The 26,258-nt window shown below is 38.7% G+C and overlaps 1 protein-coding gene across 3 annotated transcripts in view; it reads right to left on the bottom strand.

The window, feature by feature from the left end:
- Positions 1-26,258, bottom strand: part of ADAMTSL1 (ADAMTS like 1) — a 1,125,264-nt gene that overhangs the window by 434,913 nt on the left and 664,093 nt on the right. For all 3 annotated transcript variants that reach the window (XM_027549171.1, XM_027549170.1, XM_027549172.1), the window contains one exon: positions 6,493-6,620. In XM_027549171.1, coding sequence (XP_027404972.1) covers positions 6,493-6,620 — 128 coding nt within the window. The remainder of the gene's footprint in view (positions 1-6,492; positions 6,621-26,258) is intronic.

Consider the following 26,258-nt stretch of genomic DNA (forward strand, 5'->3'; position numbering starts at 1 on the left):
AGCCAAATCTTAACATTAAAATTTCTCTTTTGGTATTTTTACACATCAAATCTTAACATTAAAAATGTCTTTTGGTACTTATCATTATAAAGTTTATAAATTATTTGCTAACTAAAGCTTCTATTCATGTAAGTATCAATATTATTATGGGAGAAAAACTGTGTTTGCAATTAAAAAGTCAGAGGAGTTAGCTTATTTTCCCTTAGCACGATTATTATGAAATGACAAGGTTGAATGATCTTCCTTATTCCCATGAGATAAGACTCCTTGGGGCTATTTATTTTAATTTTTCTATGTTTATATTGACAACATTCTAGCAGCCACATCCCTTTGGGATAATATCATAATCTTAATTTTTTTAGACACCTCTATGGTGTGATGATTTTATCTCTTGTTCATGTAATAATTTTGTTCAACTCAAAAAAAATTGTATTCAACTTAAGAATTCAATTCATGGACTTCCCTGGTGATCCAGTGGTTAAGAATCCACCTTCCAATATAAGAGATGCAGGTTCCATCCCTGGTCCTGGTTGGGGAGTTAAGATCCCACATGCCCTGGAGCAACTACGCCTGTGAGCCACAAGTAGAAAGAGCCAGCATGCTATAACTAAGACCAACGCAGACAAAAATAAATAAATAAGTACTAAAAAAAAAAGAATTCAATTCAAAATGTTTTAATTTTATTTCAACCTTTATAGGTATGCCTTTTGTTTGTTCTTTGGCCATCTATGAAGTTGACAAGTTTTTCACCTTGGGATTTAATAAAGTATTCATACTCAATGTATTAAATAATCTATTCTATTAATCTATTAATCCATAGTGTTAATTAATCTGGAGATTGATTTGGCATTTCAGAAAGTAAAAAGGGTCATAAAATCGTCTTCAGCCACCAATGCAACACTTCAGCCACACTATACTTAAAAAGTATCAGCTGACTAAATGCAGTCATAAATGAGCTACAATGAACACCTTTGACCTCGACCTTGACACAGACCTAATACAGTGATACATGTGACGTCAGACACACTATTCTTTTTTTTTTAATTTTATTTATTTTAATTGGAGGCTAATTACTTTACAATATTGTGGTGGTTTTTTATGTACATTGACATGAATCATCCACGGGTGTACATGTGTCCCCCCATCCCCAACACCTCTCCCACCTCCCTCCCCATCCCATCTCTTTGGGTTGTCCCAATGCACCAGCTTTGAGTGTCCCGTTTCATGCACTGAACTTGGACTGGTTATCTATTTCACATATGAGAATATACATGTTTCAAACCTATTGTCTCAAATCATCCCTCCGTTGCCTTCTCTCACAGAGTCCAAAAGTCTGTTCTTTATATCTGTGTCTCTTTTGCTGTCTTACATAAAGGGTTATTACCATCTTTCTAAGTTCCATACATATGCGTTAATATAATATATTGGTGCTTTCTTTCTGACTTACTTCACTCTGTACACATAATAGGCTCCAGTTTCATCCACCTCCTTAGAACTGACTCAAATGTGTTCTTTTCAATAGCTGGGTAATATTCCATTGTGTATATGTACCACAATTTTCTTATTCATTCATCTGCCGATGGACATCTAGGTTGCTTGCATGTTCTAGCTACTGTACACAGTTTTGCAATGAACATTGGGGAACATGCAGACACACTATTCCTAAGTGCCTTATGCATCTGGAATTCCTTTTGGGCAAAGTTAAATGACCCGGCTGAAGACAAACTTAGAGCTCTCAGAAACAGATCTTTAGTATCAAAGTGTTAAAAATATGGTCAAGTAATTACGGTTGAAGGATTGTTTCCACTAAATTAAACATAATACTAGGTCAACCAGACAAATGAATTTGCTAGAAACACTATTTCAGAGTATTACGTGGGAGAGGTAGAGAATTGGGGAGAGAAGCAGCAGCTTTTTGAGGGAGGTAGTACATTGTTTAATTCACTTGCAACAAAACAAAGGACCATCATAAAGTACAAGTAAGTAGACTCTGTTTCCTAATTAAAAAAATAAAAGCAGACATTATATACTACTTGGCTATTCACAACAATTGCATTATTAGGGAAAGTCAATGAAACCTAAAGGAATCTTACAGAAACTAGCAAAACTCTTAGATAAAAAACTTACACAGGGCCTTCTTTCATTGCTCAAACCAAAGTTACAGCAAAATGCAATAATAAATGCTCCAATATCAGAAACTGGGAAAATCAAGCACTGCTTCTTTTCTGTGAGCACAGAGAAAAGACAGGGGAGAAGCTAAGCACATGATTCTGCTCACTATCTCTCCGGGTCAGGGCTGCTTTCCCAGCCTTAAGCACTGCCAGTTGAGAATGAAGGGTTTTATATGTAATGCTTGTTTATAATTTCACTGTGGTTTTTTTTTCCCACTGATTTTTTTTCCCCAAAAGATCGCTCTGAGAAGATGTTCTACACTCAGGGGGTTAACCAAGCCTCCTCCAAGCTCCTAGTCCATCAGGGAACATAGTACTTAACTCCAGAAGGAGAGTCGTTATCTATTCCATTAAATCTATTTTAGCTTCCTTTACAGTTTTGTAATATTGGGAATAGAATAATTATTTTATGATAGATTTAAAGCTATTAATATCAGACATTAATGTGAACAATGACATCATATCACTAGGACTGGAAAATTAGCCTGGCAGATTAATGCAGCAGGGGATGGAAGTTACTTGGGCTGAACTGGAATGCTGACCATTTCACTACAACACACATTCTAGTTACCTGCTTGGCCTGTAAGGACATATACATTCATAACCCCTGATCTTTCCCAAGAGTTAAGAAGGTGACTGAATTGAACTTGGATGTATAAATATAGAGTGGAGAGATGAGAGAAAACCCAGTAAGTCCGTTAACCATTAAAAATGAATTGCCACATTCTTAGATATACCCATCATGTAAAATTAGACATTTAATTTTCAAATACATGAGGTTTTTAAAGTATCGTTGATATTAATTTTTTATTTGATATTAATTTCTCATTTAAATGCTATCTTTGCTACAGTCACCCTTTCAGTCTTTGAATTTCATTGAATGGGCTTCCCTGGTGGCTCAGATGGTAAAGAATCTGCCTGTAATACAGGAGACCCAGGTTTGATCCCTGGGCCAGGACAATTCCCTGGGGAAAGGAATGGTTACCCACTCCAGCAGTCTTTCCTGGAGAATTCCATGGACAGAAGAGCCTGGTGGGCTACAGTCCATGGGGTCACAAAGAGTTAGAGACGACTGAGAGACTAACACTAAATGTATATCACTAAAATAACTTTACTGAGACTTACAATGTCTAAGTCAAAGATCTCTCTTGGTAAAGGTCACATTCCACTTGAAAATATGTGGGTTATTTTCAAATATCTTGATATTGATTTCTAACATAATTCCACAGTGATAAGAGAACAGACTCTGTATGATTTCATTTCTAGACCATTAAATTTTTGCACTTTATGTCCCTGGATATATTCCAGAGTCTCCTAGTTTACAGTCTATGGGAACTTGAATAGAATTTGTATTCTACTGTTGTGTGAAACTGTATAAATCTTAATTATGTTGAATTGGTTCATGGTGCTTTTCAGGTCTACTGTATCTTTCTACTTTTCTATATATTCATTCTATTAATTTTTGAGAGTTTGATATTGAAACACCAACTGAAAATCTTAATTTATCTACTTAAAAAATAATTGTAATATTTAGTGGAACTATATGTAACTTGGTTCTGTATTTTCAAAGTCTCCTGTACATGTGTTATAATACTTTCATAATTAAAAACAAAAAGAATTTCCACAAAAGACCATCTATGGTAGACTACAAAACTGGCCCCAGTTCTTTACCAACCTGGCGTCAAATGCCTTTCCTTGTAACATTTTTGCTCTCCCATACTGACTTTGAACTTGGCCAGGTAATTTACTTTGGCCGGTGTACATCTTCAGAAAAAATGTGGCAGCTCTATTTATCTGTGCACAACGTACAGCAGGACACCATTCTTCCGCAGGGCTTGTGTTGTGACGTGACTTTATACTGAACTGCACTGACTCTGATTCTCTTGAGAAAAACACACGGGGTGATTCAGCTCTGCAGTCCATTTTTTTTCCTATTTCTTTATATTCCTACCAGATTTAGAAATGCCATTTGTTTGAAACCTTTTTTCTTCTTCTTCAAATCCCTAAAGAATAGTGGTTCACTCCTCTCCCTACTTTTTATTATTTCCCACTTACTGCAGTATGGGTTTATTCAATGCGTTTTTTTTTAATATTTGAAAGTCAAAGAGGACATCTATATGTTTATAAATTTTAGAATTTTCATTCTGCTTTTTCAGTTCATTATAAGTAGACAACAACCAATATTTTTCATAGTATCTTTTTTTTTTTTAAGAAAAGTGGTCACACCCTTTCTCTTTAAGAATTTTTTTTTAATTGGAGTACTTTGCAAAATGTTGTGCTAGTTTCTGCTTTACAATGAAGTATCTTAATAAAACCTTAATGACTGGGGTTTTAATATACTAGGTGACAAACATGGTAGTTTTGAATTTCACAGGACACCCATGTTTGATGATTTGCCAAATGACAGACTTTGCTTGTGGTTCTAATTCATTCCTGAAGCTGTTTCTCAGTCTCTCACTCAGTACAAGATGCTCACAATGTAACATTTACATTACTGAGCCAATATGAAATTTCCCATACATTTCTTACCAGCTTTGTGAGACACATGTTTTGGCTCATCCCTATAGAATATTTCAGCATGCTAATTTGGGCAAACTATATAACAGGAATTGGAGAAGGCAATGGCACCCCACTCCAGTACTCTTGCCTGGAAAATCACACGGATGGAGGAGCCTGGTCGGCTGCAGTCCATGGGATCGCTAGGAGTCGGACACGACTGAGTGACTTCACTTTCACTTTTCATTTTCATGCATTGGAGAAGGAAATGGCAACCCACTCCAGTGTTCTTGCCTGGAGTATCCCAGGGATGGGGGAGCCTGGTGGGCTGCCGTCTCTGGGGTCGCACAGAGTCGGACACGATTGAAGCGACTTAGCAGCAGCAGCATATAATAGGAATATTCCAAATTTGTACCTTTTGGTTTTACTGTGTACAATTTATTTTCAGTTATGTCTCACAGTCCACCATGCAGCAACATGTAGTGAGGATTTACAAAGTTTTGATATTCAAGATTAAGAGAACAAGTGAATTCATAAGGATGAAAGATCTATTCTTTCTATTTAGTTCACAGATCTGGTTTGATATGAAGCTGGCCTCCAAAGAAGACAGACAAACTCACTAGTTGATTCAACCAACAAGCTCATCTTCAGGGTAGACCCAAATACCAGAATGGCTAAATACCAGAACTGATCTGGTAACTTTCAAGATATGGCTTTTAGTCATGTTTCCCAGAGTATGTTATTTATACTGGGGCCTCTGTGGAACCAAAATTATCTCTAGTTATCAATGGATCCAGTGAGGAAACATCTATTGAGCTTTCACTATCTCTCAGATTCTGTGCAGACCTGGAGGATATGGAAAAAAGTAAGACTTGGACCCTGATTTCAAAAAATTCTCACTCTAATTAGAATAAATTGACATTTTCCTGAAACTACATCTCATCACTTTCTGTTGCTTATGAAAAGTCTAGAAAAATCAACAGATGCATAATTTGTCCTTCCTCTGTTTCACATATTATAATATATAATAACTTTGATCAAACCTCTTCCTTGCCATATATAATACTTTTCACTGTCAAATAAAATCTTTCATTAAAAATATTACCATAGTACTTTGTATTTTATAGTTTGGAGAAAAATCTAATCATAGACCACACAGCTCAAGAAGTTCTGACTTATCATTATTCTAAGTAAAGACTTTCCAGTCCAACACCTCAAGCCTTTTCCTTTCAGCTTAGGAACTGTGAGCCACTCTTACTTCCCCTTTCATCATCGCTCCCACTATTCACATCCCAATTTCCACAGCAGTTTCTATTCTTCCAAATTTTCTTATATGCACAACACATCATTCAGGAAACTGAATGACTTTGGGGAACTTCTGACCATTAAAACATCTAAAAAATCATATAGCCTTCATTTTCAAACTACTGGTAACATTGGAATAACATAATAGGCTATTAACACTAATATTTTTGTTATTAGTCACCACAGATGTTAAGACGGTACCAAAAGTATAATAAATTATGGAGCTATAGATACTACATCCATTTTTGAGAATTCATTTCTAATAATATTTTTTCCTTCCAGTTCTAACATGAAAACATAAGAAAATTTGCTTGGTGAATGAGGTAAATTCTATATAGCTTATCACATAAGGGCATCTAAATACCTAGCAGGAGATGGTCATATTTAATTCTTTGGGCCTGCCTTTCATTCCTTCAATCCGTATTTGCGTGCAACAAAATGCTCCGCTTTACCCCCAAAGTACGGCTCCAACCTGCTCCCTTGGCGTCTTGCAAGGGAGCCCTGTGCGTTCAGGACTTACTTGCTGCTGAGGCAGCGTCTCAGCGAGTAGGAGGCCCCTCCGCCGCAGGTGCGTGAGCACTCGCTCCACGGGCCCCAGGCGTCCCACAGGCCGTCGCGGTCCTCCTCAGAGCGCGCGGTCCTGGAGCTCTGTGAGGAACGAGAGCATGATCAGTATGAGTCCTCAGCGAACCTGGAAACGTGTGTCCTAAACCGCGGGTGGTCTAGCGTGTCTGTACATTATGGCCTTGTTGAGGATGAAGCTGAGCTCAGATTCTCAGATTCTTTCCAATTTAATAATGTACATATGTTTAGGCGGAGGAATATTTGAGTGCAAGGAATCCAGGCTGTGACTGAAAAAGGCAAGGGCCTGCATTAATGGGAGTGAATGGAAAAAGGTGGCCAGAAATAGCAGTCTGGGTCAGAGGAAGGTAAACTGCACTGAAGTCAAAAGTTTCGTGAGGCTACTCTTTGCTGCCCTGTGAAGAGAGAAGCTGCACTCAAGAGATGTTTCTGCTCTGAGAAAATGGACATGTGCATACCGTCACAGCTTTCCAAAATTCAATGTTTTATACAATGGACTTTTTTTTTTTTAATGAAGCAGCATCATTCTTGGTTTTTAGATTTGTCAATGAGAATAATTGTATGAATTAACTTTAGTAATACAAGGACTAGACAGACAGACTTGCTTGTTATTGACAGACTTCCTAGTGAAATCTGCATTTACTCTAAGGAAAACGGTTATGTGTAGGTGTCCATGTAGTGCTTCACATTTCTTAGAAGAGCTAAAGAGAAAATTGGTGTCAGTCTTATAATAGTTAATAGAACAGATTTTGGAGTTAGAAACTGCCTGGGTTTGGATATGGATTCTGTTTTTTAACTAATTATGTGTCTGTGCACAAGTAATTTCCCACCTCTCTACATTTCAATTTTCCTTTCTATAAAATGGGGATAATATAACCATGCCACAACATCCACGTCTGTCCCTGTGCACACGCACGCACACACACACTCACATACTGTAAAAAGACTACTTATATAAACTAAACTTAAGTTTCAGAGTAAATCACAAATAAATATTACTGATTATTATGTTATTATAAATTGAGAACATGTTTTTATGTATGTTCACAGTTGTATTAGTCTGTTCATGCTGCCATAACAAATTATCAGGCTAGGTGTCTTAACAGAAATCCATTTTTTCACAATTCTGGAATCAAAGTCCAAGACCAGGATGCCAGCATGGTTGGCTCCCAGTGAAGACTTTCCCCTTAGGTTGCAGATGGCTGCCTGTTCACCATGTGGTCATATGACCTCCACTTTCTGTGAGTAAGAGAGGGAGAGTGAGCTCACTGGTGTCTCTTGTTAGTGGTGTATTAATCACATCATGAGGGCCCCACCTTACAACCTCATCTAAGCTAATTCTCTCCTAAAGGCTCTGTCTTCAAATAGCATCACACTGAACACGAGGGTTTCACCATTTGTATTTGGACAGGCCATAGCTCAGTCCATGGCAAGAGTTCTACAAATAGCTAGTGGAAACTGGCCAAGTTACTTTACTGAATAAACCAGGTGATATCCATATATTAAAGGTGGTATCATTTCATGTCAAAGGCATACACATAACAAATGTTAAAATTTTAAAACTATATTTGCAAAAAGCAATTTGTAAAGAAAATGTGTGTGATAGGCAAATGATGGTTTCACGTTCAGGTTTTTTCCTCCAAGGAGACAGCATAAGCAGAAAGAGCATGGGATACAAAGGCAACAGGAGGGCAACCTTTTACAAAGCATTGTGAGAACCTGAGATGATGCAGGTGAAGTGACCAGCATATAGTAGGCTGTATAAATGGTAGCTCTTATTATTATTATTTTTAAAGACTTTTTCACACACTATCTAGTTATACTCAAGGCTATACCACCCAGTAAGGAGGAGTCCCTGAAAAGGAAAAGAACATTGTATCACCCCTAGAATAGAAAACTATTTATTTTGAAGTAATGGGATTCTTCACAAATATGTTGCTATGGGACTCATTTGTCAAACTGACTACTCCTTGGAACTTTTACAACCTGTACAAATGAAGTCACAAACTTGGCCTTAGAGTATCATATCAAGGAATGTCTAACTGGTACATATTATATGTACACTCCTGAATCATTTGAAATAAATAGTGGGATAGATAATGGTTAAAAGCAGAGACATAGACCTACTTGGGCTTCCCTGGTGGCTGAGTGGTAAAGAATGCACCTCGCAATATGGGGCACATGGGTTTGACCCCTGAGTTGGGAAGGTCCCTGGAGGAGGAAATAGCAACCTACTCCAGTATTCTTGCCTGGGAAATCACATGGACAGAGGAGTCTGGCAAGCAATAGTCCATGGGGTCACAAAAGAATTGGACATGACTTGGCGACTAAACAACGAAGGCCTACTTAGCCTACGGTGGAATATTGGCTCCAGAGCCTCCCAGCTGTGATTTACTTATGCTTCAGTGTTCTTATCATAGACTGGGAAGAATAAAGCTATCTATATTCCTGAGATATTGTGAGGATTAGAATAGTTAATATATAAAAGGCACACAAGGCAGAAACAATCCAAATGCTCATGGGTAGATGAACGGATAAACAAAACGTGCTGTATTCATAAAATGGAATATTATTCAGCCTTACAATATGACCCAGCCATACCACTAGTGAACACATATCCTGAGAAAACCATAATTCAAAAAGACATCATGCACTTCAATGTTCATTGCAGCATTATTTACAATAACAAGGACATGGAAGCAACCTAAATGTCCATCAACAGGTGAATGGATAAAGAGTGCTAAGTATATGCAATGGAATATTACTCATAAAAAGGAATGATATTGGGTCATTTGTAATGATGTGGATGGACCTATAATCTGTTATACAAAGTGAAGGAAGTCAGAAAGAGAAAACGAAATATCATATATTAATGCATATATGTGGATTTAGAAAAATGGTACAGGTGAACCCTTTTTCAGGGCAGGAATAGAGACACAGGCATAGAGAACAGATGGGTGGACACGGAGTGGAGGTGGTAGAATGAATTTGGAGACTGGAATCGACATATGTGCACTTCCATGTGTAACACAGATAGCTCGTGGGATCCTGCTGATGAGTGCAGGGAGCTTGCAGTTCAGTGCTCTGAGGTGACCTAGAGGGGTGGAGGTCCAAGAGGGAGAGAATATAGGTATACATATAGCTAACTCACTTTTTTGTACAGAAGAAACTAATACAACAATGTAAAGCAAATATATCCAAGTAAAAAATAATAACACTTTTTTAAAAGGCGGGAAATTCTGACATATGCTATGACTTGGATAAATGAGGAAATTATGCTAAAAGAAATAAGCTAGATACAAAAGTATGACTATGATATGAATTCACTTACAGGAGGTACGTAGAATAATCAAATTAATAGAGACAGAAAGTCAAATGGTGATTCCTAGGGACTGAAGGGAGGGAGAGAATGGGGAGTTATTGTTTAACGGACACAGAGTTTCAATTTGAGAAGAAGAAAATAATTCTGGAATTAGATGGTAGTGATAGCCCCACATAACAATGTGACTGTACTTAGTGCCATTGAACTGTACACTTAAAAATGAGTAAGACAGTGTATTTTATGTTATATATGCTATATCACAATAAAAATAAACATATATGCAAATTTTTAAAAACTCATAAGCCCCAAATAATATACTATATAAGCACTTGATACTATTATTATTGATCTAATATTATTATCATTTATACACACATATGGGATCTAAAAGGTACTCTGAGAAGGTAACAATGTTTTTTTCTTTTTCTGCTGAGCTTAGTTGAGACACTGCACTCTGTAAGTTTCATCTTTCTTAAAACTTCGACTTTCCCACAGCAAAACCTTTCAGTCACCTGCCACATGACACTGACCTGGTGATATGATCTGCCAGGAGTTTGAAGTTCCTATAAAATGCAGCACAGAATGTGAAAGAGAAACCCATTGATTACCCTCAAATCTGTCCTTTCTAAAGTATTTACTGAGCTCCAAAGCCTGTTTTTAGGGTTAATAAAACCAATCTCTAATCACGGCCATACAGGATACTCCTTTTCCAAGCTTAATTACCTAGTGAGAGAGAAAAGACACTTTGCCATTGAAATATACATACTGAGTCTCTTGCTCATCCAGTAAGTTCATTCCTCAGATTTGTAAAAAGTTTTTGTACACCTCCTGACTCCATTTTTGTTTGCTCTGTGTGGTTGGAAGATGGTTCTGTTGAGAGTGTATTTGACTGATACAGCAATTACTTCTGTGGCACATGTGCATTGTACAATGCAATTTCCTTTATTTTATTAAAATTCAATCTGAGATGAAAACCAGTGTCACAAATGCTAGCATAGCATGTATGAAGTAATTAAAATAAACAAAATGAGTGGTTACAAATCATGATACTATCCAGTTACTACAACTGAAAAAAAATTTCACACACAGTATTCACATGTGAACTCTTCTTTCATGTGAGGTAAGAACACATGAATGCCAAATCCTGGAGTCATTTCTCCCTGGTGGCTCTCTGGATAAGATATTTAGAAAATAATGTCTGGTTGAAATCTGGCTTTTCTAGAGAAGGAAACTGTTTCAGACTCTGCGCTAAAGTTGCTTGATAGTTTTCATGTGCCTGGTAGGGAAATTAAAATGGAGGAAGTCTTGTTCAGCTTTCAGAAGCTGGAGAGCAGGCCTCTTACCTGCTTCTGACCTGGACACTGCCCAGATACCCTGCCTGCTTGCAGGCACAGCAAGTAAGATGGCATTTTAGATAAGAAAGGGAATGGGTCTTGCAATTCTTGAGCCCCTGGAGGTCTGGCTAACCTTCAAGATCTAATGAAATCCTGTGACTCACAAGGTGAAACAAACAGCATTGTAAAAGTTAAAAAAAAACCAAACAAAACAAAAAACACAGAGCTGCATTTCAACACACAAACTAATAATGATAGTATCAGTTTGTGGCCTGGGATTATAAGTGGGAGCCCCCAAAACTGCACTTTGAAATTTCACCCATGGAGCGGATGCACCACCTAGGACCTTTTTCCAATTAGGACTCCAGATTGCTGTTAACGAGGGACTTCCCAGCACTGTTTAAGTATGGATGTTGGTTTCAGCCCAATTTGGTGATGCATGTGCTGTTACTTTTCTCTACTGTTTCTATTTCTCTTCTTTTAATGACTGCATATTAAAAATAAGCCAAATAATCCTCTATTAAATATTGAAACTGTTGTGTGTGACAAGTGGTTTCTTTTGTTAAAAAATTTTTTGAACCTAAAGCCAAAGAAAACTTTCAGCAAAACATAAATTGGCACTCTGAGCAGGGTTCATGAAACAAAATGCCACTCTTTAAAAAGAAAGAGGTTAAGACTAATCAAGTTTTTATTCCCAGATATGATTTGCCTTGCTGCTCATTAGCTACTGAATGGAGCATATCCACTGGATTGTGTGAAAATTAGGATCCCAAATTAAAGTGGGTCAAAGCTTTTGATGTTATTAAATGTTTGCAGCTCATGCCAAATGAGAAAGAATAAGAATGTACCGTGCAGGGTCAGAGAGGCTAGATCCTCCTCTTTGTCTACCGTAAGGTGCATGAGGCTAAATTAAAATTAGTTGAAGGTACGGCAATAGCAGAAGGGAAGCCAGAATTAGAGAAAGAATTATGTGATGTGCAAGGATGACTGTCCATGTTACAATGTCAAAATTATATTTTAGCTGACCAAGTCTCCACTTTCCAGTCGGTAGCCAAAAAAGCTTCTCTGGAGGTTGCACAAGCTAAATTATCAGCAGCAATGTGGCACGGCAAAGTTACCAAAAAGAAAGTTCATCTGGCAAAAGCTCAAGCAGGGGCAGACTTGGTCCCCAGTGCTTGGGATGGGGATATCTGGAATGATAGTTGGAACACAGAAGCAGATGATAATGCAGACTAGAGAGCACAACCTAGCTCTATGCAAGCCAAGTTGGAATCAAAACCCATATGCTCAGCCAGCATGGCACTGGAAAATGGAAACAGATGCCCGGGAGAATACCATAAGGAAGGGTACCCTTGAGGATTACACAAAATTAATGACATTTTAACCACATTTACTGAGAGGTCTGGATAGCCCTTATTTCTTGAGTAGTGTGCATATATGACACTGAGGTAGCTGGAATTCTCATAGATGCGGATAACACAGATAAATCTGGTACATCAACAATGATTCTTTTGTGCAACAAGCTTTTAGAAATAAAAGTCAAAGTCCAGAGACTCAACTCTACTAGAAGTGGTGGCTGAAAGCTGTGTTAAGATATAACCTTTAGAATCTACATGACCTGGGAGTGAATGCTCTTGGTATTCTTTAAAGGACTGTGTTCAGAGACGAAAGGAGGAGGCTATGAAATGTGGAGCATGAGGATGAGATGTCACAAAGGCCTTTAACAGTACAAACAAGAACGATCTTTAAAACAGCCCCTCCCAGCTACAAGCATGTCATTTTATCCTTTTGTTAAATGACATGGACACTCCCATTAGTGAAGTAATTAATAAAGGCCAGCAGCTAGGTGACTTAGGAGAATTGAATTTCCAAAAGACAGAGGATAGATAACTGAATAAAAGCAATAACAGAGTATCTAAAAAGGAGATGGGATTTCCTTAAAGCGGGAGGCCCTAGAGAGAAAACGGATGGACTATTACAGAATTATGGGAAATGTGCTGTGGGGAGGGATTAGATATAAGAAGGGTTTCCCAGGACACTGTTATGGATAAGGAACAGGAGGAAGGAAAAAGGGGACCAAAAGGAAATAATACATTTAGGATGATGGAGGTGAAGATGAATCTAAGTACTCAGATTTTTTCCCCAATCCAATTTATCCTTGGAAGGAATTGGGGAAAAATAAAATGAAACAATGACTTGTGGCCAAGCTCTGGTAAACTGTTGGGGTAGAAAAGATATGTACCCTCATGTTAAAGTAATGATTTTTTTTTAAGAGCTCACAAATGCCTGAGGGCATTAACTGATACTGGAGTAAAGGCCTCATTAATATGGAATTCAAAGGATTTTAAAGAACAGAAAATGATAGGAACTGGCCTTGGAGGTAAACAGATAGAAACTATACAAACTGAAATTGATTTAAACATAGGGCAGTTACCTCAAAGAATTTATTCAGTAATGATCATTCCTATTCCAGGATATATAATTATGATTGACAACTTGGTTGGCAGGACTCTACACATGGACATCACCAGATGGTCAACACCAAAATAAGATTGATTGTATTCTTTGCAGCCAAAGATGGAGAAGCTCTATACAGTCAGCAAAAATAAGACCGGGAGCTGACTGTGGCTCAGATCATGCACACCTTATTTCCAAATTCAGACTTAAGTTGAAGAAAGTAGGGAAAACCACTAGACCATTCATGTATGACCTAAATCAAATACTCTACAATTATACAATGGAAGTGAGAAATAGATTTAGGGGCCTAGATCTGATAGACAGAATGCCTGATGAACTATGGACAGAGGTTCATGATATTGTACATGAGACAGGGATCAAGACCATCCCCAAGAAAACAAAATGCAAAAAAGGCAAAATGGTTGTCTGTGGAAGCCTTCCAAATATCTGTGAAAAGAAGAGAAGTGAAAAGCAAAGGAGAAAAGGAAAGATATACCCATTTGAATACAGAGTTCCAAAGAATAGGAAGGAGAGATAAGAAAGCCTTCCTCAGTGATCAATGCAAAGAAATAGAGGAAAATAATAGAATGGGAAAAACTATAGATCGCTTCAAAAAAATTAGAGATACCAAGGGATCATTTCATGCAAAGATGAGCTCAATAAAGGACAGAAAGTGAAGAGGAACTAAAAAGCCTCTTGATGAAAGTGAAAGAAGAGAGTGAAAAAGTTGGCTTAAAACTCTTCAGAAAACTAAGATCATGACATTCAGTCCCATCGTGTCATGGCAAATAGTTGGGGAAACAGTGGAAACAGTGGCTGACTTTATTTTGGAGGGCTTCAAAATCACTGCAATGGTGATTGCAGCCATGAAAGTAAAAGACACTTACTCCTTGGAAGGAAAGTTATGACCAACCTAGACAGCATATTAAAAAGCAGAGACAATACTTTGCTGACAAAGGTCCATCTAGTCAAGGCCGTGGTTTTTCCAATAGTCATGTATGGATGTGAGAGTTGGACTATAAAGAAAGCTGAGCACCAAAGAATTGGTGCTTTTGAACTGTGATGATGGAGAAGACTCTTGAGAGTCCCTTGGACTGCAAGGAGATCCAACCAGTCCATCTTAAGGAGATCAGTCCTGGGTGTTCATTGGAAGGACTGGTGTTGAAGCTGAAACTCCAATACTTTGACCACCTGATGCAGAGTTGACTCATTTGAAAAGACCCTGATGCTGGGAAAGAATGAAAGCAGGAGGAGAAGGGGACGACAGAGGATGAGATGGTTAGATGGCATCACTGACTCAATGGACATGAGTTTGAGTAAACAGGAGTTAGTGATGGACAGGGAGGCCTGGCGTGCTGCAGTCCATGGGGTTGCAAGGAGTCGGACATTACTGAGCAACTGAACTGACCTGAACTGATGTCTACTGAATGAAATAACCCTGCATGGCCAGTAAAGAAAAGCCATGGCTCTTGGAGAATGTAGATTACCAGGAAGTAAACAAAGTAACTCCACATCTGACCACTTCAGTCCCTGATACTGTAACTTTAATAGAATGCATACAGAGCAATCTGGGGCAATGGTTTGCAGTAAATGACCTGGCCAATGCTTTCTTTACCATACCCACAAAAGAACAATTATGGAATCAATTTGCTTTCTCATGGCAAGGGTAACAATATACCTTTACTTGCTTGCTACAAGGTTATGTGCACAGCCCTATTATTTGTCACCAACTTGTAGCTGAGCATTTAGATCACATAAAAATATCTAATGACATACAAATATCTCATTATATCAATGATCTTATGATACAAGACCAACTAAGGAAAAAAGTGCTAAAAACCCTAAACCAACATGTGTTAATATCTTAAAAAAACAAAGGATGAGAGATTAATCCTTCCAAAATTCAGGGACCTGCCCAGCTTTTGTGGAAGACAATGGGCTAAAGGACATAGAAAAGTTTTACCTAAGGCTAAACAAAAGAGAGGAATATAAAACTCCCCAGAAAAAAGGAAGACTCAGAAATTCATTAGGGCTCTTTGGTTTCTGACAATAGCATACTCCACCTTTGGGCCAGACATTGAGTCTACTTTACAAAATAACTAGGAAGAAATATGACTTTCAATAGGCTTATGAGCAACAACAGGCTTCTGATGCTATTAAATGTGTAATATAGCATGCTTTAGACCTATGCCAGTACAACCCAGTGACATAGAATTGTATGTGTTTATAAGTGATTTGTATGTTAATTGGAGCTTGTGGCAAAAACAGCAAGGCAAAAGAATGCCTTTGAGCTTCTAGAGTAGTAAATTTCCAAAGGCTTGGAGAAATTACACTACCTTTGAAAAACAGTTATTGACTTGTTACTGGGCTTTGACTGACACAGAACAACTGACTGGAGATCATACTCTAATATTGAAACCTCACATGCCAATCATGCAGTGGGTATAAAGTTTGACCAAAACCCACAGGATTGGACAAGCCCAGGAATCCAGCGAAATAAAACGGAAATGATATGTTCAAAACCAAGCCAAACCTGGGCCACGTGGGGTCGCTGCCTTACATGAAAGGATTTCTGAAATTCCTACTGAAGGCCTTGAACAAGGCTAAAATTAGGTCCAAGATAACCGAGTCGCCTGTAAAATGGAGAAAGCCTTTAAGTGCACAAGAAAAACCACATGTATGGTTTACTGATAGAGCAGCTGCATATATAGGATCCACGCACTATTGGAAAGTGGTGGCACATAATCTAGTCCTTGCTGAATTGCTGACTACTGGTGAAAGTTAAAGCAGCCAGTTTGTTAAGCTACATGCTGTTTATCAGGTATTAAAGCAAGATGATTTAACTGAATGCCGTATATGCACAGAATCTTGGTTGGTAGCCAAAGGATTGGCCACTTGGCTCCCCAAAGGGTAAAGAATAACTGGCAAATTCACTCCAAAGAGCTATGGGTAAAGAATTATGATCTGACATTCGGGAAACTGCTCAAACCACTAATGTTTCAGTCTTTCACGTAGATGCTCACAGTGTTCCGAATTCTATGGAATGATGGTATAATTCTATCACAGATGAACAAAACTGAATCCAAGCAGTATAAACTGATCCTTACTCCATCAACTTAAAAGGTTTGACTTTGTGGGCACACCAAAAATATGGCCATCTGGGAGAAAAAGCAACACACAGGTGGGCTCAGGACCAAGGTATTTCCTTAACTATGGATCTTATTAAATCTGTTATTTTACAATATCCAATTTGTCAATGTATTAAGCATAGAAGTTTGCTGCTGCTGCTAAGTCACTTCAGTCGTGTCCGACTCTGTGTGACCCCATAGACGGCAGCCCACCAGGCTCACCGTCCCTGGGATTCTCCAGGCAGGAACACTGGAGTGGGTTGCCATTTCCTTCTCCAATGCATGAAAGTGAAAATTGAAAGTGAAGTCTCTCAGTTGTGTCCGACTCCTAGAGACCCCATGGACTGCAGCCTACCAGGCTCCTCCATCCATGGGATTTTCCAGGCAAGAGTACTGGAGTGGGTTGCCATTGCCTTCTCCATAGAAGTTTGCTATAACTAGTCAAATGACAATTGATATCTGGCAAACTGCCTGGGCAGATATGAGAAATTCATTATATTGGTCTATTAATTTGAGATAAAGAATGCCAATATGTATGTACTGCTGTGGGCACCTATTCTGGATATTTAGTGGCCATTGCTTTTGGAAAAGCCAATCAGACTAATACTATTAGAACTAATTTATAATATGGTGTCCCACTCCAAATTCAGAGTGACAATGGGTCACAATTTACAGGTAAGTTAATACAAGACTTTGGCCAGGAACATAATATACAATGGATTTTTCCATTGAATAATCCACTTTAACAGCAATTAATTAAACTTGGAGAGGGCTCTTATAAAAACTGGAGAACTAACTTTAATACTGCCCTCAATATTTTAAGTAATAGACCTATAGGAAAATCAGAAATTCCTTTGGTGAGAATGACTATTTCAAACTTACAGTTTCATAAAATAGACTTCAGTCCTGAAACAATGGAGTATCGATAAATTAGCCCAGGAGCACTAGCTCTTTTCTGAGCTACTCCTAAGGCTGTTGGACTGGATTTGTACTCTATATCTGAATACAGACTTACTAAAAGATTGATATGTGTTATTTCAACCAGCATTAGAATTAAAATGCCCTCCTGGATACTTTGAATTAATCAAAGAATGTTCCAGTTCATTTAGTCGCTCAGTCGTGTCTGACTCTTTGCGATCCTATGGACTGCAGCACCCCAGGCCTCCCTGTCCATCACCAACTCCCGGAGTCCACCCAAACTCATGTCCATTGAGTCGGTGATGCCATCCAGCCATCTCATCCTCTGTCGTTCCCTTCTTCTCCCGCCTTCAATCTTTCCCAGCATCAGGGTCTTTTCAAAGGAGTCAGTTCTTCACATCAGGTGGCCAAAGGATTGGAATTTCAGCTTCAACATCAGTCCTTCCAATGAACACCCAGGACTGATTTCCCTTAGGATGGACTGGTTGGATCTCCTTGCAGTCCAAGGGACTTTCAAAAGTCTTCTCCAACACCACAGTTCAAAAGCATCAATTCTTCGGCGCTCAGCTTTCTTTATATTCCAACTCTCACATCCATATATGACTACTGGAAAAACCATAGCCTGGACTATATGGACCTTTTTTGGCAAAGTAATGTCTCTGCTTAGCCTTAAAAGGGCTCTGTGTCTGTGGGGGAGTTATAGAACCAGGCCACCAAGGAGCAATCCAAATAATTTTACAAAATGAAGGAAAGGATTATTTGTTGATTAATAAATGTGATCAAATTACCCAGTTGCTGATTTTGCCATGTGCAATTGACAAAATACAAAAACAAGAATCTCCCATCTTATTTACAGTTAGGGACAATGGAGGATTTGGATCCACAAATGAAATACACTTAAGTCTGGGTGAAGCCTAATGGTCCTCCCATATCTTTTGATGTAATTGCCCAGAGGAAGGATAATACATATTAGTGATGATCCTCAGACAGGAAAAATGGAAATATGTGCTATTAACCCACTGTTATTCTCATGAATATTCTTAGAAGCCTGACTGCATTGGGGATTTCCATTCATGCCTCAACCTTCAAGAATATGCTACAATTTAAAAAATATTGGGGAATATTCAGATGAAGAAATAGGAGCCAGACCTGAACTCAGGATAACTTCACCTGCCCTGTAAATGAGGCCTATTCTTCTTAAATTATGACTTTCTATGGACAAAATTTCTATCTGGTCAGGAGTAAGACCTGACAACCTCTGGGACTGAGCTTTTGTACAATCTCCAAACACTTCCTCTTTGATAGTAGAACTAAACCCTCGTGCTTCCATACTGTGTTGTAATACATCAGAAATTTATTCTTGCCCTACTGTTGGCCAACAAATGCACAGTATCATAGACTCTTGTAGAAGTGATGCTACTTTGAAACTATATAGTGGACATGACATGGCATTGACACTGAAGTCGCTCAGTTGTGTCCGACTCTTTGCGACCCCATGGACTGTAGCCTACGAGGCTTCTCCATCCATGGAATTTTCTAGGCAAGAGTACTGGAGTGGGTTGGAAGATCTACACAAAATGTATCTTTAGCATAAGTTCCTATATTAATGTGTTTCAATAACTCTCAAATTACTGTAACAGGTACCTGGATAGATGTCCTTATAATTTTGGGGAGTCATCTGAAAGTTACTCCCCCCTTATTAGAATTTCACAATGTACTCAGGTAGCCCCAAAGTATCAGAAATTTGTATTAAATTTTAACATTACCTTTCCAGCCTATCCTAAATGTAGGATTAGGTGAGCATGGTTTAATGCTCTATTAGGAACTACTGGCACTGGAATGGACCTGATAAATACTACTGATGTAGAAATTTTAGCATCCAGATTACATAATATTAGTAAAGATATAGCTCAAGCCTTGACCATTAATGCTAAACGGATCCCTACAACATTAAACCAACATGAACTTAGCTTAACATATGATGCAGACTTTTTGCAGTTGTTTAATAACTCAGTTATAACTGTTTCAGCTTGGGATTCCCAGGTGGCTCAGTGGTAAAGAATCCCCCTGCCAATGCAGGAGATGCAGGTGTGATCTTTGGGTTGGGAAGATCTCTTGGAGAAGGAAATGGCAACCCACTCCAGTATTCTTGCCTGGAAAATCTCAGGGACAGAGGAGAATGGTGGGCTACAGTTCATGGGGTCACAAAAGAGTTAGACATGACTTAGCAATTAAAAAACAACAAGAACATTTCAGCTACACCAAACTGAATCCTTAACTGACATGTTTCATTGGGCTGTTTGTTCCATGCAGCTGTTATATTACCTTGCTCAAAAGTATAAGGTCCAAGGAATTTTAATGTCTACTAATGTATATGCATGGAAAAAATTATTTAGAGAATGGCTTTCTAACAATCACTGGGTATTAATCCCTAAAAGCATTACAAAAGGCACTGATACCTGGTCCTAGGGAACCCTATATAATTATAACATAGGTAACATAAGTATTAGATGCCAATTCCATGCGGTATCCACTGTATTTGGAGAAGAGTATTGGTTGCCACATTTAACTGGGAATTATTTGGACTTTAATAATTGTACCTACTTACTGTAGCAAGGCTACCAAGGGATTGCTATGTGGACCAATGTCTTGCCTTTGGGAACCTGCCTTATTCGAGGTTAACTACCAACATATGTTAAGCTAAGTTCATGTCCTTAACTACTGTGAATGGACTATCTTTCTTAAATGCTGTGTTTTTTGAAATAGCCCCTCAACTTGTATGTATTGTAACCAATGATGTAGAAAATACTTATACATATCAGTTAGGAACTCCTTTTTCTGGATGCCTAACACATGTTGATCATTTATATTGGAACAGGACCATCTATTACTTTGCCCCACATGAGAACTCAGATGTTATTACCTATACTTTCTGTTCCCAACATTAGCTTCCTCTTAGAACATTTATGTAAGATTGTGCAAGGAATCAGTTACAAAATTTCATAGATAAACATTCCTTGATAGAATACTCTTGTTACTACTGTTCCTGCCAATAAGTTAATGGATGTGAGAGTTGATGTACAAAAACATACTTCTCATTCATGGTGGGTGTTTTCTTTACTAAATCCCATACTGCTGAACATTGTTTTCTGCATTGTTTGATACATTACTTGTTTCTTTGATCACTTTATTTCTATTGACCATCTGGAATTGTTATTTGACTTATAGATTTAAAAAAGACCGCTCATGTTATTTTGCCATATTCTTATGCTCTTCAGCCTAAACAATCCTGAGGCCAACTGTTAGGGAAATTAAAATGGAGAAAGTTTTGTTCAGGTTTCAGAAGAAACAGACCTCTGACCTGCTTCTGACCTGCATGGACACTGCCTGGATTCCATGCCTGTCTGCAAGCACAAAAGGGAGTGGCCTTAGAATTCTTGAGCCCCTAGAGGTCTGGCCAACCCCCTATCCCCACCCCGGAATCTAATGAAATGTTGTGACTCACAGGTGAAACAGCATTGTAAAAGTAAAAAAAAAAAAACAAAAAAAACCCCAAAAAACAAAACAGAGCTGCATTTTTCTTGGAAACTGATGATATCCGTTCATGGCCTGAGCAGGAGTCCCCAAAACTGCAATCTGAGGTCATCACCCATGGGGTGGACACACGACCCAGGACCTTTTCCCAACTGGGGCTCCAGACTGCTGTTATCAAGGGACTTCTCGGCACTGTTTAAGTCTGGATGTTGATTAGCCCAATTTGGTGATGAATGTGCTGTTACTTTTCTCTGTTGTTTCTATTTCTCCTCTTTTAATGATTGCATATTGAAATTAAGTCAAACAACCCTCTATTAAATACCGAAACTGTTTACTGTGTGTGATGAGTGGTTTCTTTTGTTAATGAATCCTTCGAACTTAAAACAAAAGTAAAACTTTTGGCAAAACAGTGCCTTGTCTGGAGAGGCACTAAAATGGCTCTAAGGTGAGGGCTCACTGACCAAACATCTTACCTCATCACCGGCTACAAGTTTCAGCACAACTAGACATATCAGTGTCCACGTTTCTTTGAAGGAGATTGCATGCTAGTCCAGAAGCAAGTCACAGCCCTATTCTTCAAACTGGAACAAACTCCAAGCTTTTTTTTAACCAGCAGGATAAACATAATTCATTTCAACTGAATTCATGATTAATGTCAGAGAAAGTAATTTTCCTCTTCTTTAACTGTGCCAAATTTTTACATCTATAACCATAAATGACATTTCAGCAATGCCTTGCAGGTCACTTAAGACCTAGAAGCATTTGCCTATTACAGTTGTTAAGAAAGCTTTTGTGATAAATAACTTTTATGCTTATCCAGGTGAGATTTTTGATTATTCCTCTCATTGTGGAATGTGCATTCTTCACTTCACGGTGGTAGCATTTTTTAAAAACCATAAACTCTGAATTGCATCTTGGAAGAAAAACTGAGGCAGAAGAAAACAGGAATAATGAGTTGCCAGCAAGCAATGCTGATTGTTTCTGAAACCGAAAATCTAAGCATTTCCCCCTACATTCCAAGAAATGTTTCTCGATTTTATTTCCGTCACTTGAACCTAATATTTTAATGGCAGTGTCTCAGAAACAAGGCCATGAATGCTATGGAAACAGAGTGATCAAGAGATTATTCCTGACCACTGCTGGAAATTTCAGTGACAGTATCAGGTGAAAGGATGATCTTTAGCTACTGATTGACAGTAAACTAAAGAGCAGCCATTAAATTCTATATGTAAGCCAAGGTTTTACCAATAGATTTATCAGGAAAGGTCAAAACTGCATCTGATATTGAACTTGAGGGGAAAGTCTATTATAAATCTTCTTAGTGTAGCACTTATTTTTCTATATAGTCATTAGATGGTTAGAATGAATAATTGGTACCTGACATTTTAGAAATCTAGTGAACACTGAGAGAAGAAAGGCCTGAGTCTTGGGTCTATAATCCTATAGAAATTGAATACTTCCCTTGAGTTATTCAATTTAGACAAAGTCTAGCTATTTCCAGATCTTTGGTGCTACATGATGACCTTTTAATGTAGCACTGTTGATGACTCTTAAATCAACTACAGTCGATCTTTTAATACTCAGAGGTGAAGGGTGCCAGCCCTGCACTCAATCAAAAATCTAGTATAATTTATGGCTTGCACTCTCTCCTTGCAGTTCCTCCACATTCACAGGCCATGTAGTACTATACTACTTACTATTTTCAACATAAGTGGACCTGTGCAGTTCAAACCTGTGTTGTTTAAGGGTCAACTGTACTTTCCTGTTAGAAAACTCAGCCATCAGCTTCCTAGTTCCATCTATCCTTGCTCCTGGTCAGTTAAGTGTCTCTAAGCCTCTATACATGCCAATTCCATGGAATATAGTCTGTGACTGATACCATTATATCAGATCAGATCAGATCAGGTCAGTCGCTCAGTCGTGTCCGACTCTTTGCGACCCCATGAATCACAGCATGCCAGGCCTCCCTGTCCATCACCAACTCCCGGAGTTCACTCAGACTCACGCCCATCGAGTCAGTGATGCCATCCAGCCATCTCATCCTCTGTCGTCCCCTTCTCCTCCTGCCCCCAATCCCTCCCAGCATCAGAGTCTTTTCCAATGAGTCGACTCTTGGCGTGAGGTGGCCAAAGTACTGGAGTTTCAGCTTTAGCATCATTCCTTGCAAAGAAATCCCAGGGCTGATCTCTTTCAGAATGGACTGGTTGGATCTCCTTGCAGTCCAAGGGACTCTCAAGAGTCTTCTCCAACACCACAGTTCAAAAGCATCAATTCTTCGGCGTTCAGCCTTCTTCACAGTCCAACTCTCACATCCATACATGACCACAGGAAAAACCATAGCCTTGACTAGACGAACCTTTGTTGGCAAATTAATGTCTCTGCTTTTGAAATAGCTAGGAGGTACCATTATATACCTCCTAGTTATTTCAAATCCTAAAAGATGATGCTGTTAAAGTGTTGCACTCAATATGCCAGCAAATTTGGAAAACTCAGCAGTGGCCACAGGACTGGAAAAAGTCAGTTTCATTCCAATCCCAAAGAAAGGCAAGGCCAAAGAATGCTCAAACTACCACTCATCTCACACACTAGCAAAGTAACGTTCAAAATCCTCCAAGCCAGGCTTCAACAGTACACTAACTATGAACTTCCAGATGTTCAAGCTGGATTTAGAAAAGGCAGAGGAACCAGAGATCAAATTGCCAACATCCACTGAATCATTGAAAAAGCAAGAGAGTTCCAGAAATACATCTATTTCTGCTTTACTAACTGTGCCAAAGCCTTTGACTGTGTGGATCACAGCAAACTGTGGAAAATTCTGAAAGAGATGGGAATACCAGACCACCTGACCTGCCTCTTGAGAAATTTGTATGCAGGTCAGGAAGCAACAGTTAGAACTAGACATGAAGCAATAGACTGGTTCCAAATTTGGAAAGGAGTACATCAAAGCTGTACATTGTCACCCTGCTTATTTAACTTATATGCAGGGTACATCGTGAGAAATGCTGGACTGGATGAAGCACAAGCTGGAATCAAGATTGCCAGGAGAAATATCAATAACCTCAGATATACAGATGATACCACCCTTATGGCAGAAAGTGAAGAAGTAAAGAGCCTCTTGATGAAAGTGAAAGAAGAGAGTGAAAAAGTTGGCTTAAAACTCAACATTCAGAAAACTAAGATCATGGCATCTGGTCCCATCACTTCATGAAAAATAGATGGGGAAACAGCGGAAATGTTTAAATAGACTTTATTTTGGGGGCTCCAAAATTACTGCAGATGGTGATTGCAGCCATAAAATTAAGACACTTGCTCCTTGGAAGAAAAGTTATGACCAAGCTAGACAGCATATTAAAAAGCAGAGACATCACTTTGCCAACAAAGGTCCATCTAGTCAAAGCTATGGTTTTTCCAGTAGTCATGTATGGATGTAAGAGCTATACTATAAAGAAAGCTGAGTCCTGAAAAATTGATGCTTTGAACTGTAATGTTGGAGAAGATTCTTGAGAGTCCCTTGGACAGCAAGGAAATTGAATCCATCCTAAAGGAAATCAGCCCTGAATATTCATTGGAAGGACTGATGTTGAAGCTGAAACTCCAATACTTTGGCCACCTGATGTGAAGAACTGACTCATTTGAAAAGACTCTGATGCTGGGAAAGATTGAGGGCAGGAGGAGAAGGGAATGACAGAGAATGAGATGATTAGATGGCATCAGTGACTCGATGAACATGAGTTTGAGTAAACTCCAGGAGTTGGTGATGGACAGGGAGGCCTTGCGTGCCATAGTCCATGGGGTCACAAAGAGTCAGACACAACTGAGCAACTGAATTGAACTGAACTGAAGGAATATTCAAAGATTAGAAGAACATCTCTAAATCCATCAACCTCAGAATGGTGTCATTTTCTCGCCATCAGTGACTTACCTAAACGTGATTTTCATCTGATAATTTTGTGCCTAATTTCAGAGGCAACTTCAACATCCCAGTCTCAGGTGAACAAGTTTAAATGTGACAGCTATAAGTAGTTATACACTTAGAGTAATCTCATGAAGAAATAGTTTCCCTGTACCTCATAGCCCAATAGACATTACCTTCTATGTACCTCCTTATCCAGAACCTTCCTCTACTGGAAGCTGAACAGGTTCAAGGACTTAGGGAAGGTATTGTAGGATGAAGCACAAATTAGCAATAAGAAGACTTAAGAGTTATATTTGCTCTGAGACACACACACATATAGATGTGGCATTTGGAAAATATTTTTTCCAAATGTTTTAAGAAGAGGTCAAGCTATACAGAACAAAATGAAAACAAAAGTAGGTGCTGAGGAAATGGATGATAGGTTTTTTGTAAAATTGAAGTCATATAACAGATGAAGTTATATTATAAGCAAAGTGTTTTTCAGACACCAACAGAGTCTCAAAAGTAGCAAAGTGGGTAACAGGACCAATTGGAAGAGTGGTTCTTACTCTTTCAAGATCAGTGAGGAACCACCTGAATGTCTGGTTTTCCTCTTCTCCCAGACAGAGAGCATTTAGCTTAAGCCATATGGATCTGTGTATGTGACTGTACTAAATGGATGTCACACACCTCAAAATTAAAAAGGGGGGGCGACTCCTCCAGTGATGAGAGAACCATTTTTCCTGCAGTGTGCCCATGCAAAGTGGAGCAATCTATACACAGGAACGTCCCGTTCATGTACCAAGCTTTGGAAACAAATCTGCAGACTTCATTTTTAGCTCCCCCTCCATTAGGTTCCTATAAATCTTATCTAATCCTTGGCTTCTTTAACAACTTGGAATACGCGTTCTGCTGCCAACTGTACGTGGTCAGGGTTGTGATGCTCTGCTCCTGAGAGCTTACAGACGCTAAGCAGTAACTGGGCTCTTGTAAAAGTCCATTAGCTTTTTGATGTACTTTCTTAAAGAGCAGCATGTATGGATGGATACTGAGGCATGCACCTTCCCAGATATTTGCTGCTGGCTTTGCTGAGGAAATTCAGATCATCTGGTTCTT

The sequence above is a fragment of the Bos indicus x Bos taurus genome, chromosome 8 (assembly GCF_003369695.1).
Source record: "Bos indicus x Bos taurus breed Angus x Brahman F1 hybrid chromosome 8, Bos_hybrid_MaternalHap_v2.0, whole genome shotgun sequence".
In the NCBI taxonomy this organism is placed as follows: Eukaryota; Metazoa; Chordata; class Mammalia; order Artiodactyla; family Bovidae; genus Bos; species Bos indicus x Bos taurus.